Genomic DNA, 19,973 nt, shown 5'->3' with positions numbered 1-19,973 from the left:
GCCACAAGCAGGTTTACAACTAGGCCTAAGCATTAAGTTACGATGTGTTGTACACCATGCACTGTGGTAAGTTTTTCCAGCCAAGTACATGTACGTGCACGGTGTGCACGTAGAGGCAGAGGTTTTACGTGCACAGAAAAAAAAGTACATGCAAGTGTGCTTGCGTGCACCCGTCTAAATTGACCACTGATGTAGACCTACAGTCAGGGATTGAGGTTTTTTGGGGGGGAGAGTGGATCACAGGGCCAGTAACTACATTTTGTAAATTTAGTCGGCCAGAACACATTAAGACTGATACATTATCAAGACTGATAAAGCAAAAAAATGTACACCCATACAGTACTTGCTTTGCAGTTTTAGTGACAAACACACACATTATTTCACCTACACGTACACATATACATGTACATGGTTCCCAAAAACATTATGGAAACAGGCAAAAGTATGTGTACATGTAGTGTATTGCTGGCTGTAAGTACAAAACCAAAAGAACAATTCATAAAGTGTAAAAATGTTATGCAATAACAAATACATGTACTTAGAGCTCTGCTAAATAGAAATATCTCTGAATTTAAAACTGATGATGCAAAACGTCAATTTTGTGAGGCAGAAATTGTTGTCAACCATGCTGGTACACGTAGAATCAAAATATCGTAAAAAATCTCACCATCTTGACTTCGCAGAAAATACTTCACAATAACCACTGCTACAACAAACAGCATCACAGCAACACCGAGCGATTTCTTGTTCACACGCACCACGTTCATGTTATGACAGTGAGTGTCTCCATGTGTCAAAAGTATCCAACAAGCCACCCCGACAAGTCCACACAACTGTAATACACGCTTTTCAATCTACTCCATCATCAGCATTCTACAAGCTTGGCATTCCAGTCACATAAGTTTCTGGTACGGTGCATATTCAGCATGCAAAGAGCTGAAGGGACTGAAGAAAAAATTCAAGTTGTGGCATCAGGCCATGTCCAGTGTGCATAATCCAGCCTGTGTGATAACACTGGACACAGAAATCTGAAACAAAACAAACAAGAACGGGAATTACCATACATTTGTAAAGACTGAGAAACTGCAAAAACATGAACCTACATGAAGCTTTAAGGCCAGTCCATGTTGTTTGCACAAAAGAGAACACGAACACGATATTGTGACATCAGATTAAATATACCGATACTGTACATGTACATGTACATTCCGCTACATATTTACAACGTATTTGTTCTGCAAATCCAGTACAATTCACAAAAATTGCACACATTTTATAGTGTTTCAGAGTACCACTTATTAAATCTACCTAATAAATGTATGAAAGTTTGTTACATGTAAGTTACCGGTACATGTAAATGTAAGTTAGTACACACAGTGGTTCTTCTATCATGAAGATGACTCAGACAGTGTACATGTACAGGGCTGTAGTTATATGTAAATATATAGCATGTTTCATAGGCAATACATGTACATGTACACGTATGTTGACTTCCTGGAAAAATGTGACAACCCCATTTGGGCAATTCTACGCAAAGGTGGACATGAGGGTGAAAATTTAAAATTCCTAACAATCAAACAAATTTGGTCTCAAATGAATGCTGAAGGTCTATACTCTATTGTTTTAATGTCGGAATGTAATTTGTTCATTATTTGGTTGTTCAAATCAATGACTACTGTATATAATATGTAAACAGCATATTTTTTCCAAAAAAATGATAGGACAATTAATTGCACCTAGTGTCTAATAAAAATGGAAGATTGGCTGTATCTGTAGTTACATTAACTGTTTCGATTGTTTAAAGGATATCTGTTACACGTATGTGTTTTTGACCTTTGGGGCATTCGTTATGTTTCAGTGGTTTCAAACATTTTGGCCCACTAGAATGTCCTTCCGTTACTGCAAAAGTACATTTTTAGTATATTTTCAAAACTTCAAGGAAAAAATACTGGTAATAAAAAAGACCAATGCAATGCAAGTTTAGGTAGACCTACATGTACATGTACAACATTATAACATTAAAGTCATTTTTTGCTCCGCAACTCTTTTAGTTATAGCTAATAAATACTTGTCCTTCCGTTATTTTAACGGAAGGACAAAATTGGTAACGGAAGGACCAAAAAGGCCTGATGTTTTGACATCAGATCACAAGTAAAAGTGTAAATAGGCTTTTCAGAGTTGCCTGCTTGTATTTATTGTTATGCTAATCAGACCCTTTTCATTGCAATACTCCATCACAGGTACCAGTAAATGAGTGAGTCGTTTTAAACATGCTCACTCTGTCATGTGTTGTTACTTACAGTATGTTAACTACAGCATTCAGTGTGTCCAAAACTACAACTTGACTGGAGCAGTAAAAGAAATAATCTCCATTCAACCAAATGGTGTACACGTACTTACGAAAATATTAAATTGAAAACAAAAACCCCAAAATAAGAGACTTAGGAACATTTGTTAAGTTTAAAATGTGCTTGGCTTATTTGGTCAGTGTACAGCCTATATACATGTAACTGTGCAGGTAATGGAATTTTAAGCAAATATTTTACAAGCTGACCGGTCTAACATACATGTACATACATGCACATATAGAACAGTACATGTACAGTATGTGACCCATTAGATTCATGGAGAATCAATTGTATCATAACTTCCTGGCATCCCACGTATGTGATGTGTTGTATTGAATTCATGTTTTAGACAAATTTTATAACAGGTAAAATTCATTTTTAAATCAATCTGAAACATAATAACAACATGAGTAGTCATTCTTTTACATTTGTATTTATTACTACATGTACGTGTAGGTGATAATTAGTCATTTGCTAAACTAATGTTTAATTGATTAATTGGTTGCTAATTGGGATAGTTTGAACTTAGTAAGATTAGTTTTATGTCACGTTATATTGCACTACTAGTTAGATTTTTATTAGATTGCACTTTCCAACAAAACTTACTCTCACTGTGTGCATGTATTAGATTGAGCATTTCATAAGTCTCTAGTTTCTGGTCAGGGGCTGGCTCCAAAAGTGTTGCGGCGATTCATCTTTTTTAAATTTTTACCCTCGCTTCTTTTTTTCCTAGAAATGTACACGTACGTACATACCGGCACTACCAGCACTGAAAAAGACTAGCTCCCTTACTTGCAATAATACACTGTTCTCAATGGATAAGATGGGCACAAAGGAACCAGTCCATCATGTCCATTCCACAGATGGTGGTCACTGTGCAAAAGATTGCCCCAAATCACGGGGTATACATGTGGCAACAGTGTCTTTAGTCTGGGGAATTAAAATTGTTATGGTTTCTGTGCAATCAAATAACTCAGTATACCAGATTCTATTCAAATTTAACTCGTATATGGCTCATTACAGGTAGATGTAGCATGACCACTAGCTGGCAGCACCTTATGATCACCGTCATACATGTTGTTTTTTAATGGCGCTTTCAGCAACTCAGGCTATTTGTGCCAATAACTGTACGTTTATTCATACACTTTATTAATCAGCATCACATTATGGAGTTAGGAAGAAGGTCCAGTTTTAGAGGCAGGAGGAAACCAGAGTACCCGGAGAAAACCTGCGAGAGCGAGTATGGACTGGAAACCAAATGCGCTTAAAGCCTGGGCCAAGCCGGGACTCAAACCCAGGCCTCATTGGTGCAAAGCGAGGAAAGAACCGCTACACTAACCCGCTCCCCCCCATCATACATGTACATGTACATGTACGTATGAGGTGTTTAGAGGAGCAGCAAACCCATTAACTTCATGGTTCCTTTTTAATTGCACTTATAGTGTACTCTTTGGCACTGATGTGTTTCCTTCGCATTAACCTCCACAATTCAATGGACTTTATTGGGTAATGTGAGAACAAGTATTTGAGAATTTGTCTCAAAATTTTACTACAATATCAACTCCAGTTATAATGGAAAACATTTCAATACAAGTACTTTCCTTCTACCAACAGAAATAATGCCTTAAAAAAAATTTCCAATACATTGAAGTACTAGCCCTAACAGTCCCAAATTCTCCAATTTCAGGATGTATTTATTGAAAGGCGAGTTCTGGTGCTCGACATTGAAAAAAGCACATTTTAAAAAGCTTCAAACTTGTTTTTCCGGTAGTCATTTCCAGTTCATTTGAATGATTTTCTTTAATCAGAAACAGATATAATGAATTTTAATAAAAATGGTGTTTTTACCATTCATAACAGGGATTTTCTGGTCTGTCAATATTTAACACTCTAGAATGATAAACTACATGTACAAGTCAAGTCCCCTAATGGGCGATTCTCGTGTTACATGTGTGGCATTTGGAAGCAGTTTTGACAATTTTGATGCATATCACCAGTATACTTAATAATAATTTTGTTTCTGAATACTTTTGTATGTACATGTGTGTGACATGGTATTTACCTACATGTATAGGGGACACGTACATGTACTGTGATTAAACATTTGTTTCAAATTTCTCTTCATGTTTCATTTTGGTAAAATAAATATCTTTGTCATGTGTGTGACATCAGACAAACGCAACTATTTTACTTCATACATGTAAAACTCTGTGATTTGGCTTAGCTTCAAAGACTTTTAATTATACAGGCAGAGAGATCAGACATACATGTACATGTAGCCCTAATATACATTGTACATGTACAATGTATGGCTAAGGTAGGGTACACTGTACTTACTCGGTAGGTTTGTTTTTCTTAGTTTTCATACAGCAAAAGAATTAGTGACAATACAGTACGGTAGGTGTGTGATCAGAAACTGTGTTACTAGTGTGACACTTGGCTCATTGCTTTGGAGGGGAAATATTTTTATTATTTTATGAACAATCTTGATTACAAAACAAATAACTTAATTCAATTAAAGAAATTAATTCCAACATGAACACTTGTGTAGTACACATTTAATGTACGTACATGTAAGTGTACATGCAACTCATGAGTTTTATACACAACATACTGTACTTCAGCACACAAATCAAAGAACTATAGCCATAACTTTTGGAAAGTTTGTGGTTGTAAGAAACCTTTAACCCTAACATTCCTGAATGCTACAAAGTACTACTTAGTAGTAAAATGTAGTACTCAGCCCTGTCGTTTGTAAGAGGACATGACATTATTATTCTCTGACATGTTTGAAGCCATAAAATACAATAGAGAAGACAATGTACCATACAGTGCTGTGGCACTATGAATGCATGGTTTCATTGTTCTCTGTACGAGTAACAATGGAATAAACCGAGCCAGAAGTAGTAATTTGTAGTGCTGGGTCCTTCAGGCTAAGAGTGTTACATAGTATTTTGTAGTACTGAGTACTCCAAGCCACACAACACCCGGTACTGTTAGGGTTAAGTTATTCGGGGTGCTTTCATTTAAGATTGAAAATTAACATTGACAGTTTCCACATTATTTGAAGAGTCAAACATGCAGGTTTTAATACTGTTGACAGAATTATTACTGATATGTAAATTTCTAAAGTCAAAAAGCATTAAATAATTGAGATTGTTTTGTTTGTCATGCATAGCTAACACTTTAATCAAAATAGCTGTATATGTTTCAAACTCATGTAGGCCTACCGGTATAATGCTCAGGAACTCCAGGTTTGATTATCCAATATCAGAAAATTAATCACATTTCAAAAACTTTAAACACATAACATGCCAAGATTTTTAAGTCAAGTAAAATGTGGCCTGGCACCATGAAACTGACGGAAAGTAGAAAAAGTTAAAATTTAGATCATGGTATTTCCAGAAAATACACGATGCACTAACTGACGTACATGTACATGTATCACATTTACATTTCTGGGCCCTACTACAGTTGTACATGTATAACATTTGGAAATTGTTACAAGTCTGGACGTCTTGCCTTGAGAAACTGAAGCTCCAAGTCTGTGACCTGTGCACACCAGAACTGAAAAAAAGAAACAATTGTCCCAAGCAATATTTTGATACTGAATTGTTTAAAACTGTCGGCATCTGATGACAGTAAGATGAGTTTTAAAAGTAAGAATGTCAAAATCCCAAAATTAACTTTTCAGTGAAAGTTGTTTAATCAGACTGGAACTCAGACATCCATGGTAAGCCGTTTTACTCATTTCAAGGTACAGTACATGCACTTTCACACTAAGCAGTACAATTTCATGCAGATTGTGGGTAGACATGGATCTACTGGAATAATCTTACCTTGGATTTGCCATACAATAAATAGGTTCATATTTAGAAATGCTTAAAGAGCACCTCTGTTTCACAAAGGCATTTGACTAGGTCCCCCACCGCAGGTTACTTCATAAGCTGAATCACTACGTAATCAGAAGCTCCATCACCATGTTATTAGAAAGTTTTCTAACAAATAGAACCTCACAGGTAGTAACCAAAAGAACAACTTCCTCATCAGTTGCATGTACATGTATAGTGGCATCAGGTGTACCCTAGGGGACTGTCCTCAGTCCATATGCAGCAAGGTATGAGACGGAGAGACCCCCTCCCGCTTTGTGTTGGTCATTGTCTCGCAGGAATCTGGGGAATTCCTTTCAGACATATTGGGGGGATGTGTTAAGTAACAATAGTCTGGAATGTGTATAGGGATTGGACATGTTGGGGGGGTACCCCTCGGTCTCATTTCTTGCTGGGTATACCTCAGTCCCTTGCTTTTCTTGACATACATGTACATCAATGACTGATAACCTGACTTCATGTGCAGGGCTTTTTGCTGATGATTGTTCATGTATATTGTACACACCTATTAAATCAGTTCAGGATACAGTTACCCTTCAAAATTATCTCAAGCAATTCAAAAATTGGTAGGATACTTGGCTCATGCACTTCAATCCCAGTAAGTGCTCTACTATGACCATTTCCACTGGATACCCCAGACCATACCGTTATACCTTTTGTGGTCAAGAATTAGCATCTGTAGAAACACACCCTTATTGGGTGTTCAGTTATCCAACACTCATAGTTGGGATGCACAAATTGTGGCAGTTGTCTAGAACCTCAATGGATTAATAAAACCGGACTTGAGCAGTTGCCCAACTCGGGTGAAGGCAACAGCATACAAGCTTGGTTTGTCCAATCTTTGAGTATGCTACAGCAGCATGAGACCCGCATTCCAAAAGAAACATCAAGGCATTGGAAAGAATACAGAGACAAGCAGCTCCATTTTGTAAAAATAACTACAGTAGATCACCAGGGACAGTCACTAAAATACTTCAAGACCTCAGTTGGGAACCTCTAGAAATCAGACAAAAAGCCGGAAGACTCATACATGTACATGTATGTAGTATCCACTACAAAATAGTCAACAACCTAGTTAATCTTCCAGTTACAACCATCATTCAGCAAACCAGTAGACCCTCTAGAACACAACAAGCAATACCATCAATACGGCGTGCGACTTTGGTGTTCAGAAACAATTTCCTTTCGTTAACTATCAAGGCCTGGAATGCATTGTCCTCGAACGTGGTCAACTGCAAATCCCTTGAAACATTCAAGGCCAGCATTATTGACTACTTGACACGTAGATATTCCCATCCACACGCTGCACAAGTGAAAGCTGGTGTGATGTGTCCAGGAGGACATTAGTTGCCGGCTGGTGATTACAGATACAGACAAACCTGTGAATCATTTTACCTACCGGGTATCATTACCAAAACCCACTGCATTACAACACCATGTAAACTGTACCGGCAGGAAGTCACACTGTGTATGACAGAGTAGTGATTTTGACTTCTCAAAGTACATGTACATGTAGGCCTATGTACATGTACATGTAGGTTTGTCACATTTGTGTACATGGTACAGAGCTAGAAAGGCATCAAGTGTTGTCTGTATATGGTGTGGTATTCTAAAGCAGACAAGCAAACGTTGAGTGTGTGAGTTTGAACGTCATCATGTGTGTGAGTTCAAACGACATGCTTGTGAGGTTGAGTGTCGCGTTTGTGAGTTAAGCGCCAATTTCATGAAGCTGCTAAGCACAAAAATTTGCTTTGCTCAGAAAAAAAATAGGTTACCAGTCAAAAATCTATGTCAATTTATGATAAGCCAAAATCAGCTGAACACCAGTCACAAGCAATATATACAACACATGAACATTTTGGTAGGCAATTCTGTTTTTATCAAGGGAAAAATCATGCTAATGATCCATGAAATCGGCCCTGACCACTCACAAACTCGACGTTTACAATTCACAAACACGACGTTTGAACTCACAAATACGACGTTCGAACTCAAACACCACGTTCAAACACACACACTGCAGTGTCTGCTTTAGAACACCATATAGAACTCTTTCCGTTGATTGTATCATACAACAAACTTACCAGTTGGTTGAAAACAGATCATTTAAATCTGCTAGATTTATAGCGCAACTTGAGAGGTGGACAAGACAATAACTTTCTGCCAAATTCTGGTAATATATCATGTATATACATGTACATGTACGGTACGTACTACTACTGCGTTGTGTTCCCACGCTTTTGTTGGTGTTTTTTCCCAACAGCGCCACCACGAGGCACCTCGGACCAAAGATTGTAAAAAAGGCAAGGTGCTAAGGGTGTAGACCACAAATTCAAGTGAGAATTTTTGACCAGCTCATTAGCATTAAAAGTGCCCCCAACAGTATCTTTTGAAAAAGGAGATTGTTTGGCCCCCAAAATGGTGAGATTGTGCCAGGATCAACTCCCTGGGTCTTTGAGCTTTCATATGAGGGCAGAAGGGCGAAAAACTACGGTTGAAAAATGGTCCTAAGTGCCCAGAAAGTTGAGGGTTGCCACTTGAAAAATGGCTGCAATCAGACTGCGGAAAAATCACTTTTTGGGGGGTGATTTTGTTTGGTGGGAATAATTAAAAATGTAATTGGTTAATCCACAAAAAATTGAAAAGAAATTGAAAGATAAGTGACCAGACAAGAATTTCATTTGTGTTTCAGAAATCTCAGGGATGTTGGCGTGCATGCTATTGGGCCCTGAACGGTGCTGATTTTACATTGTTTTCAATGGGGCTTAAATTAGTGGACTGGACCCCTAAATGGAGATCAATGCGTGCTATCACTGTGGGTGCAGACATACCACATGTGCGTGCCTGTCGCGACGCCAAGCCTGCACCTATTCCTATTCCTGCCCAAATGACGACCATGCGATAACAACGTTTTACGCGTATTCATGGTGAAGTTGGTGAACGTTTGCTTCGGAAGTTCGCACCGCTACAGGGTGCACCACAGCAAGTAAATTCCCATAGACAGCAGTGATAAATCCCCATGCATACTTCGCAAATATTTTTTAAATACTCATAACTCTCATAGGTGTTCAGGCTGTACAGAAAAACGATGTTCGACATGTCCTCTTTCATTTTCCTTTAAGATTTTAGTGGGTTGACAGATAAATTTTTGAGAAAGTTTCACCCCCACAGACGACCACTAAAACGAAGGAAATTTCACTGCCCGAAAAAAGTAGCTATTTTGAAAATGCATCACTCTTCAACTTAAAAGACTGTCCGCGTATGCACCATTTCAGGAGGGCTAAGGAGCGTTGCGAATTTTATTGCGTGCACTTTCAAACGGAGATTTCAAAAACTTTACTTCAATCGTCATATTTCGAAGAAAACTGAATTCTATACCAGGAATGGAAACATTTGGGGGGAAAAAGTTGAAGTGTATATTAATAGTGAAGTTCTCAATCTTGCGCCGCTATGCGGCGCTATACGGTCTTTGGTATTGTGGCGGCGACACTCGCCGTCGCCCGCCGGTCGACGAACACCGAAGTACCCACCAACAGCGGGCGGGGCAATCCCACAAAATTATTTAATAAACCTCACATGCACATGAGCGGCTATGTACACACGAGGGGGGATTATGTCACGAACGGAAGACTTTAGGCCTGTCCGTTTGTTGGAAATATACCAACCCTAAAGGAATGACAATCAACGTGGCTACCAATCTACCAAGTCAGGTAAATCTCAATAAACCTCAGTACACATGGTGTCTTAGAGAGCAACAACAACAACTGTTTTATTGACCCAAGTCAACCTCACAGTACATGTATAAGCTTCAACTGTGCATCCAGGTCTGTTACTAATAAACCTCAACACAGCAATCAATTCATGCAAGTGATCATGGAACATAAGCATAAAGACTGTGTAATAACCCTCGTGTATTACCACAAGTAACCCACAGCGACAATAACCCTCACTGTGGCACCTAGTATGATCAACAGTAACGATGTCATGCAACTGCACACACTAGCCCAATAAACATAGGAGTAACCTCGTAGCGAACCCCAAGACATGCAAGCTTCGGCTTAGGTTACGGAGCTCTGAGTGAACCTCAGTGTGACCACATGCGACCAGGCCGACAGGCTTCCAGCAACCCAATCCCACGTAGTGAGAACACTGTTGCACAAGCCACACAGGCCTAAGCGTCTCACACCACTCTTGCTCAACCTACAGCCACCAAACTGACACTCAATCCCACTTATTATAAGTGATAGCTTGCTGACAAATATTCTGAGGTCTCACCGCTCGCTGCCCTCGACAGATCGCCGAACACCGCGCTGCACAACCCGCCAGCTGTGTGTGAGGCTGAATTAGCGTTTCGCTCTATCTTCACTGCGATGCTTCTACCACGACGTCTGGAGACGAACTAACCACCAAATTACTGACTACGCGCCAATGGATGCGCCGCGCGTCAGGGAACCAGACATGTATTACTAAACTTGCGTCAGTCCACAGGCTGTTTCGCCACACAGGACCCAGCTAAGCTTAGGCCGTCCCGGCCTGAACAGCTTAAATAAATCAATAAGAAACAGTGTGGACCCCTAAGTCTTTTATACATTCTAATAAACCTCGCGGCACATCGTGGAGAGGTTTACTTATACAATTATAATTTTGGGGTCCATGAGGTTGACTTATCTAATTATAATATCCCGAATACATGAGGTTTACTGGAATTGCAAACACTCCAATTTTGCTTTTGGAATACATGAGGTAAAAGTACATAAATGTAAAACCATGTGAAAATAAATATATTTTTCTTCTCTCTTAAAAATAAAGGTTTTTTTTCCTAACATGCAAAAATATGAACGTCTTCTTTCTCTTTGGCTCAAGCAAAAGGTTACAAAACAGTTATAAAAGGAGTAATAAACAGTTATAAGCAATCAAGGTTCAATTAAGAAATTTACAAACTATTATTTAAGTGTTCATTGCCTTTCCCAATGAGGGTTTCAGCGGTAGGAGCGACGTTTAGTCGGCTTGGTCCAGCTTGAACTGGTCAGCATCGACGGGCTTGTTGTACAGCTGGACGCTTTCCTCCCGTCGCACGACCTGGCCATCTAGATAGACGAACTTGAAGTGTCGTTCCTCGATGAGGGCAATTTTCATCTTCTTCCTCTGTGGCTCTGTTGTCGTCTGCGTTGCCTGCTCCATGACTGGATCTTCCGCTTCAGCATCGCTGGGCACACTCAAAGAAGGCATTGATGCTGGAGACCCCGGAACAGGATCATCAAGAGTGGCGGCAAGCATCCCTCTTGGCTTACCGCTCAGGGGTGGGTGGGCAGGTACAAATTACAAAGAAACAATGAATAAACAATTCAACCGACATTTGGTTCTAACGATATCTCACTGGGAGCCTATGCTCCCGCCTAGGATACCTCCTAGGGACCTCAGCTTCCCTAACTCCAACCTGAGGCTCACTACCAGTCACCTCGGGTTCCTCCTGGCTAGTTTCCAGAATCAACATTGATTCCTCACCACCAGGTTCCTCTTTGTCACCTGCTGCGGATTGGACTTCAGCAATCTCAGGTGCATCACCCCCTGAATTTTCTGTCACTGTACCTGGCTGGTACACCCACGGCTGCGGCTTGTCTCCACAATAGGGTTTTAACCTATCTGCGTGAACAACAAAGGGTTTACTTCCCCTTTTTAACTGAATCCGGTAGGTGACCTCTGACAACTTCTTTACGACTAAGTACGGCCCCCTCCAGCGGAGCTGTAGTTTGGGCGACACGCCCCTCTTCCTGGAACGATCAAACAACCAGACAAACTGGCCCTCTTCCAGGCCCCCTCCTGAAACCTTGCGGTCGTAGTTCCGCTTCTGCCGACGGATACTCTGTTTGAGGCACTCGCTGGCCCGGCTATGAGCCTCCTGCAACCTTTGTCGCAACCCCAAAGCAAAATCAGTCTCGACAGCATCCTCAATTTCAGGACACTCTACCATCAGGTCAACTGGTAACATCACCTCCCGCCCTAACATCATCATGTTAGGCGTCTCGCCAGTAGATTCTTGCGGACTACAACGGTATGCAAAGGTTGCAAAGGGCAGGCATTCATCCCAATCCCTCTGCTTCCTCTTTGGTTCGATCAACATGGAGACAATGTTCACCAACGTTTTATTAAAACGTTCAACCATGCCGTCGGACTTCGGATTATATGCCGTCGTCCGAGTCTTCCTAATCCCAAGAAGTCGGCACATCTCTGCAAAAACTGCAGACTCGAAATTTGTCCCCTGGTCTGAGTGAAGTTCCTGGGGGACACCAAAACGACACACAAACTCAGAAACGAACTTTGCTGCAACCGTCTCCGCCTTTGCATCAGGAAGTGGGAATGCCTCCATCCACTTGGAGCAATAGTCACCCACAACAAGAACCCAGACGTTTCCACTGTCACTCCGGGGCAGTGGACCCAGCAAGTCCAGGGCCACCCTTTCAACAGGGGCACCCACCCGGTACTGCTGTAAAGGAGCAACTCTCCTTTTCGATGGCGACTTTCGCCTCTGACACAATTCACAACAGCGAAGGTGTGATCTCACGTCGGCAGTCATTCCTGGCCAGTAGTAACGCAACTTCACCTTGGCCAGTGTTTTCCTCAGCCCCAAATGACCACCAGCACTACCACCATGCAACTCATTGACCACATCCCTGCGGTACTCCTCTGGTAGTACCAACTGCCAACGAATTGACTTTCCATCGTCGGACTCCCACCTTCGACTCAATAACCGGTTGCGCACCTCCAACTGACCCCACATAGACCACAGGGTCTTGCTGGTCTTGGAAGTGTGCGAGACCTCAACCCAATCTGGCCAACCGCTTCCACTTTCCTTCAACTCGATCAGCCACTTGAAACAAGGATCTGCCATCTGGGCATTCCTTACATCCTCCTGGGATACACCAGGCTTGGCAAGAATGCCTCTCACTGCTGACCCAACGACCTCTGAGACTTCTGTTGCGGACTCTTTTGGGTCAACAGAACCCTCCCCAGCCTCAACAGTTCCAGACACCTTACCAGGGTCTCCACCACGTCCACACTGCTTGCACTGCCTACGGGACAAGCAATCAGCATTGCCATGTTTGCGACCAGGCCTATGCTGAACTGTCACATCATACTCAGACACCACTTGTAGCCACCTCGCAAGCTGGCCCTCTGGGTCTTTGAAGTTGAGCAACCACCTCAGAGCTGCATGATCCGTCCTCACTGTAATCTTACGGCCGTACAGATACTGTCTGAAGTGTTTGAGATAAACTACTACAGCCAATAATTCTCGCCTGGTCACACAGTAGTTTCTCTCAGCCTTGCTCAGCTTGCGACTGGCATAGGCCACCACTTTCTCCTCTCCATCTTGGACCTGGGATAGCACTGCCCCTATCCCATCACCACTCGCATCTGTATCCAAGACGTAGTCACCAATCGCCAACGGATAAGCCAGAATCGGGCTCGACTGCAGTCGCTGTTTCAACTCTTCAAATGCACGTTGGCATTTATCCGTCCACAGGAACTCACGTGACTTACTCGTCAGTTCATGCAACGGAGATGCAATCTCCGCGAACCCCTGAATGAACTTCCGGTAATAGGAAGCGAGCCCTATGAAGCTCCTTACTTCCTTGACACACTTTGGAACCGGCCAATCAGCCACCGCTGATACCTTCTCAGGATCGGTCGCCACCCCTTCGGCAGACACAATATGGCCGAGGTACTTCACAGACCGCTGGAACAGACTGCACTTACTGGGCTTTAATTTAAGTCCAGCTTTGCGCAGCCGCTCGAACACCACCCTGAGACGCCGTATCTCTTCTTCCACGGTCTTCCCGAAGACAATTACATCATCAAGATAGATCAAGAGAATCTCCCATTGGAGACCTGCCATCACCTTGTCCATTAGCCTCTCAAAAGTCGCCGGGGCGTTGCATAGGCCAAATGGCATACACTTCCACCTATACAACCCGTTGCGCACAACAAAGCTTGACTTCTGGCTGGCGCCCTCGTCAAGGGCAACCTGCCAATAGCCGGAGGCCAAATCGAGTGTTGAAAACCACCGAGAGCCGCCCAACTCGTCCAATGTCTCATCTATGCGAGGGACCGGGTATGCATCTTTTATGGTTCGTGCATTCAAACCCCTGTAGTCGACACACAGCCTCCTCGCCCCATCCTTCTTCCTAACCAAGACAACATTGGCAGCCCACGGGCTGTCCGATGGCTCAATCAAACCTCTGCCCTCCAGGTCTCTCACCTGCCTCATGATCTCTTCTTGGTCCCCCTTCGGGTACCGCCTCAGTCGTTCTTTGACTGGCTTTGCATCATTCGTGTTGATGCTGTGCTTCACAACATCTGTCCGACCAATATCTCGATCGTCCCGAGAAAACACATCTTGATAATCAGAAAGACATCTTTCTACCATATGATGGTCTTCCTCCCTCAGAAACTTCACACTTCTTTCGAACAAGTCCTGAAGATGCTCCGGAAGTTCCTGATCGGCCTCCCTTCCTCCAGAAGGGGTGCTCTGACCTTGGTCAATCTCCACCTGAGAGACAATTCCTATAGTGGTACCTTGCCGCACAACTCGCTTCTCCCTGTTAGGGTTAAGCACTCGCAGCGGCAGTACCTCCTGATCACTCTCAACCAACGACCTCGCAAGAATTAAACCTCGCTGTGCCAACTCACCACCACCCTCTACAGGTTCAATGAGCACTGGCCCCGGAACAACCTCACACAACCTACGAATGGCACCTGGCACTACAGCCTCATGGCCAGAGGGAATCACTTTCGTCTCAGTGACAACCACCCTCCCCACAAACGGCTCACCAGAACTAGTAGTGCACTGAATTTGCTCACCATTCAACCTCAGTTGCAGAGTCTGTAGATCCAAACTTGCACCCGTAGACAACAGGAAATTCATACCCAAAATTCCTGAATATGGCATGTCAGCAAAAATCACCTTCACAGCAGCCACAGATTTTCCAATCTGTATCTCCACCCAGGCAGCACCCACCGCTGCCAACGGGCTGCCGTCTACCTGCTCAATTTTCAAACTCTCGGTTTGCAAAGTTGGCCTCTGTTCCCTCGGAATCCTGTGATACACCGAACTACTCACAACAGTGTCTGACGACCCTGTGTCTATGAGGAACCTACACTCGGTATTCCGTATCACCCCATCGACAAACAAACCATACTTCGCCTTCTCCCCAGTCATGGGGTAGGGAACTGCTACTGGGTCTCCAATTCTACCCTTGGATTCCCTAAAGCCTTCACCCTTTGTGGGCCCTGTGAACTTCCCAGCCTGCCCGCGGGCCCGCCGGTCGGCTGGACGGCGTTTCCCTGCTTGCTTGGAACCTTGTTTCCTTCTGGGCTCCTTGCAGGCCCGCCGGAAATGACCCGTTTCACCACAATTGAAACACTTGGGTTCGCCTTTCTCCTTTTTAGAAGCCTTAGGCACTCTTTCCTGAGGAATATCGCCCTCAGTGTCTCCACTCCGCTTCTGTTTCGCCCACTCCGAAAACAGAGATTCAACCATGGAACAAACCCGTTTTTCAATGGCATGTCCCATTTCTTCCAGTCTCTCCTCTGAACCACGGTCGAGAGCCCTAGCAAACTTTGTAGGTTTGCGATCTTGCCTCCTCTGCTCCTCGACTTTCTCAAAGTTCTCGGTTTCTACCGCTGCCCTTACAGCCTCGTCTAGACTTTTCGGGCGGGCACGGTGAATACCCTCCCGGACTGTCTGACTCTCCACTGCATCCACAAAATGATTCTTGGCAAGCCTATCCCTGGCCTCCTCCTGTATCTCAGGATAGGCCTTCGCCGCCAATTCCCTAATAGCCTGACCTAACTCACGAAGAGTCTCCTTTGGTCCCTGCCTACGGTGACGCAGATCTACCAGAAAGTTCTCTGCCTGACGACAATGACCAAACCTCCGCTCAAGTAGCTTCACCAGCTCACGGTACGTGTGCCCTTTCTCTACCGGTGCACTATCGACAATCAACCTCAGTGCACTCCCTTGCAGGCTTGCAGACAAATACTGTGCGGCCTGCTGGTCACTCCAGCCATTCACCACACGACATGATTCAAAATGCCTGAAATACTCATTCCAAACAACCTTCCCATCATACCTGTCTGGTACAATGTTCGGGCGACGGGAATTCCCAATCCCCGTGCCTTGACAGTCAACTTCGCCAACCACTCTCGGTTCCTTCTTAAGTGCCCAAGGAACCTGTCCGGTGTTACTGCAACGCTCTGTGAGGTTGTCAGTACACCTCGCTGGCGGACTTGTCACAAAACTCATCAAATCGGCGTGCAGCTTACGCCTACCGCTGTCAACATCCCCTAGGAATGGGTTTGTGATTGGACTTAGTCCCAAGTCACCACTTGTTGACCTGACCCCAGATTTCTCCTGAGGTGTACTGGCACTAGTGCGCGCCTTAACAGGCTTATCTAAACCCTTCCCAGGCACATCACCAGTTGCCACACCCAGTCTCGAAGACTGACCCACCTCCAATGAGGCATATCCTGAAGTTTCATCGGGCAACCTGAACTCTATCTCCGAATCAACCTCACGTCGAGCACGACTCTTTTCAACAGGCGTGCTCGAAACCTTTCCCCTTTGGAAACTCCGCTGAAGTTCAGCTTTCAACTGTTGGACTTCCCACTGCAGCATTTGATTCTCCGACTCAAGGGACCTGACAGCCTTGACGCCCTGTAAGTCAGCCTCACCTGCAGCCCCAACACTACCCTTGAAACTGTCACTCATCGTGACGTCTCAAATTGTCACTGGTGATAAACCTCACACCAGTACTGTGCTACACCAATAGCACAACAACAAACCACAACACCTCACTGAGGGTTATTGGTAAACCTCAACAACCAGAACACAAGTTGTTGTCCCCCCCCACGTCAAAAGCAGTCCTAAAGGATCCCACTTCTGACACCATTTGTGGCGGCGACACTCGCCGTCGCCCGCCGGTCGACGAACACCGAAGTACCCACCAACAGCGGGCGGGGCAATCCCACAAAATTATTTAATAAACCTCACATGCACATGAGCGGCTATGTACACACGAGGGGGGATTATGTCACGAACGGAAGACTTTAGGCCTGTCCGTTTGTTGGAAATATACCAACCCTAAAGGAATGACAATCAACGTGGCTACCAATCTACCAAGTCAGGTAAATCTCAATAAACCTCAGTACACATGGTGTCTTAGAGAGCAACAACAACAACTGTTTTATTGACCCAAGTCAACCTCACAGTACATGTATAAGCTTCAACTGTGCATCCAGGTCTGTTACTAATAAACCTCAACACAGCAATCAATTCATGCAAGTGATCATGGAACATAAGCATAAAGACTGTGTAATAACCCTCGTGTATTACCACAAGTAACCCACAGCGACAATAACCCTCACTGTGGCACCTAGTATGATCAACAGTAACGATGTCATGCAACTGCACACACTAGCCCAATAAACATAGGAGTAACCTCGTAGCGAACCCCAAGACATGCAAGCTTCGGCTTAGGTTACGGAGCTCTGAGTGAACCTCAGTGTGACCACATGCGACCAGGCCGACAGGCTTCCAGCAACCCAATCCCACGTAGTGAGAACACTGTTGCACAAGCCACACAGGCCTAAGCGTCTCACACCACTCTTGCTCAACCTACAGCCACCAAACTGACACTCAATCCCACTTATTATAAGTGATAGCTTGCTGACAAATATTCTGAGGTCTCACCGCTCGCTGCCCTCGACAGATCGCCGAACACCGCGCTGCACAACCCGCCAGCTGTGTGTGAGGCTGAATTAGCGTTTCGCTCTATCTTCACTGCGATGCTTCTACCACGACGTCTGGAGACGAACTAACCACCAAATTACTGACTACGCGCCAATGGATGCGCCGCGCGTCAGGGAACCAGACATGTATTACTAAACTTGCGTCAGTCCACAGGCTGTTTCGCCACAGTATTATATCCATTGTGTCGATTGATCCCCATTAAAAAAACTGGATAAAACATCGCGCACTGTTTGTGCACAAAAAGCGCGGCCACACAATGGCGACGCGTTGCGTTTAAGGGGGGTAATATGACGCTGTATACATGTATGCTGAGCATTTAGTCAAAATTGATTATAGACAAAACCTTTTCCAAAAAAAAACCAAAGAATAAACAGGAAATGCAAGAACATCATAATTTTCAATATCAACTGATTATTAAATAACCCACTCAAAATCGATAAAAAAACCTGTTTTTTATTCATGTTTCACATCTTTTGTCTACGGTCTTGCTTTGGCAATATTTCCACTTTGGGTCGGTTCAATCGTAATTAATTTGTTCAGTGTGTACAAATTTGAGAATTCCACCAAGACCCACAATAGGTTTCTCGGTAAATATGCGGTCCAAATTGTCCACGCATTTTCCCGTCTGATTTCGATGGGCCAACACAGAAAAAATTCATCAATGAAATAAAATAAGGTCTTAAATTTTATACATACTCACAGGAAAAATGCGCTGAAATTCTTCTTGCCTTCTTTAGGATTATTTAATACATTTGTTTGCTTAATACTTTATGACCATTTAATACTGTATCACGTAGGCCTATCGCTATTATTAGAAGAGGATATAAATGTCTGAAAATGTCAAATGTCATGTCAAATTAATCTTTCATTTTTAAACAACTTCTGCCAATAAGTAATATTTCAGACGGTCTCAACTTCTATATTGTGAAGTCTCATATACAAAGCCTGATAGGCTAGATAGACTGTCATAAATTTCCTACTATATAGGCCTAGGCCTAGGCCTAGCCTGAAGTCAAACATAATAAAGAACAAGAAACTTTCGGAAACTAAAAAGTGAGACTTACATGTCAAAAGTTGCTGCTTCTACCAAACTTGATTTGCCATCGATCTCCGGCAATTCACTGCTGCGCATACGAATACGTGTAAAACGTTATTTCATAGGCGCCATTTGGGTAGGGATACGCTATGTTAACGCAACAGGCCCGTGCGCCGCGACAGGCAAGCACACCCGGTATGTCTGCAGCTATGCATCAACGTTCACACTCGAATGGCGCCTATGGTGATTTTACCTTTGTCTCCCTCAAGAAAATTTTTAGCAAAAGTCACATGGAGATAGCTAAAAACAAATTTTCTTAACGACCTTTCCGTTCCAGCGATGTCGTACCTAGGTTTCCATGTTCATGTAAGTTTGTTTTCACTGCCCGTGCTTAAAAATGAGATTGTACAACGTTGCAAAGATTTACCCACCTGCACTCGATGTGTTTCGGATTCCGTTGAGTTCACATCACGCAGTTGTTGTCAGCCAAGGTTAGATAAAAGATTAGAATAATTCGTAATTGAAGTAGAATATTGCTTTACGTTTATCACTTATAAATTATAAGACTGTGTAAAAATATGGATCTGTTTTATTTCAGCTTTTACCGACGGACGACCATAAAATTTCAAACAGTAACCATTCATCTGCGTACGAGACTGCCTCATTGCACTGCTCTTTATGTACGTATTTTAGATTTTCGGAAAGTTAGCCGGATATTTCTCTTTTAGGTCAGGTGATTTTTCAGTTTCTGTAAATTGATGTACAAGTAAATATTTTCCGAAGCCCCTTTTCAGAGTTTGATTTTTGAAGAAGTAACTGAACGAATAAAGTATTACAAATTCCAAAATCTTTGCACGTTATTTTTCCTACCTGAGGGTTCCGGAAAGGCG

The 19,973-nt window shown here is 43.2% G+C and overlaps 1 protein-coding gene across 1 annotated transcript in view; it reads right to left on the bottom strand.

Moving 5' to 3' along the window:
- LOC110975888 (xylosyl- and glucuronyltransferase LARGE1-like) overlaps nt 1-8,465 on the bottom strand; it is a 67,466-nt gene extending 59,001 nt beyond the window's left edge. Inside the window, exons 1-2 of the mRNA XM_022228753.2 lie at nt 8,323-8,465; nt 668-1,028 (exon numbers count right to left, since the gene is read on the bottom strand). Of these exons, the coding sequence (XP_022084445.2) occupies nt 668-767 (100 nt within the window). The 5' untranslated portion in view covers nt 768-1,028; nt 8,323-8,465. The remainder of the gene's footprint in view (nt 1-667; nt 1,029-8,322) is intronic.
- Nucleotides 8,466-19,973: the final 11,508 nt, after the last annotated feature.

This window comes from Acanthaster planci, linkage group LG02 (assembly GCF_054643075.1).
Source record: "Acanthaster planci isolate LZ-2023a linkage group LG02, COTS_SCS, whole genome shotgun sequence".
Lineage (NCBI taxonomy): Eukaryota > Metazoa > Echinodermata > Asteroidea > Valvatida > Acanthasteridae > Acanthaster > Acanthaster planci.
The sequence above is the reverse complement of the archived record's forward strand: the minus strand, read 5'-3'. Positions and strand labels throughout refer to the sequence as shown.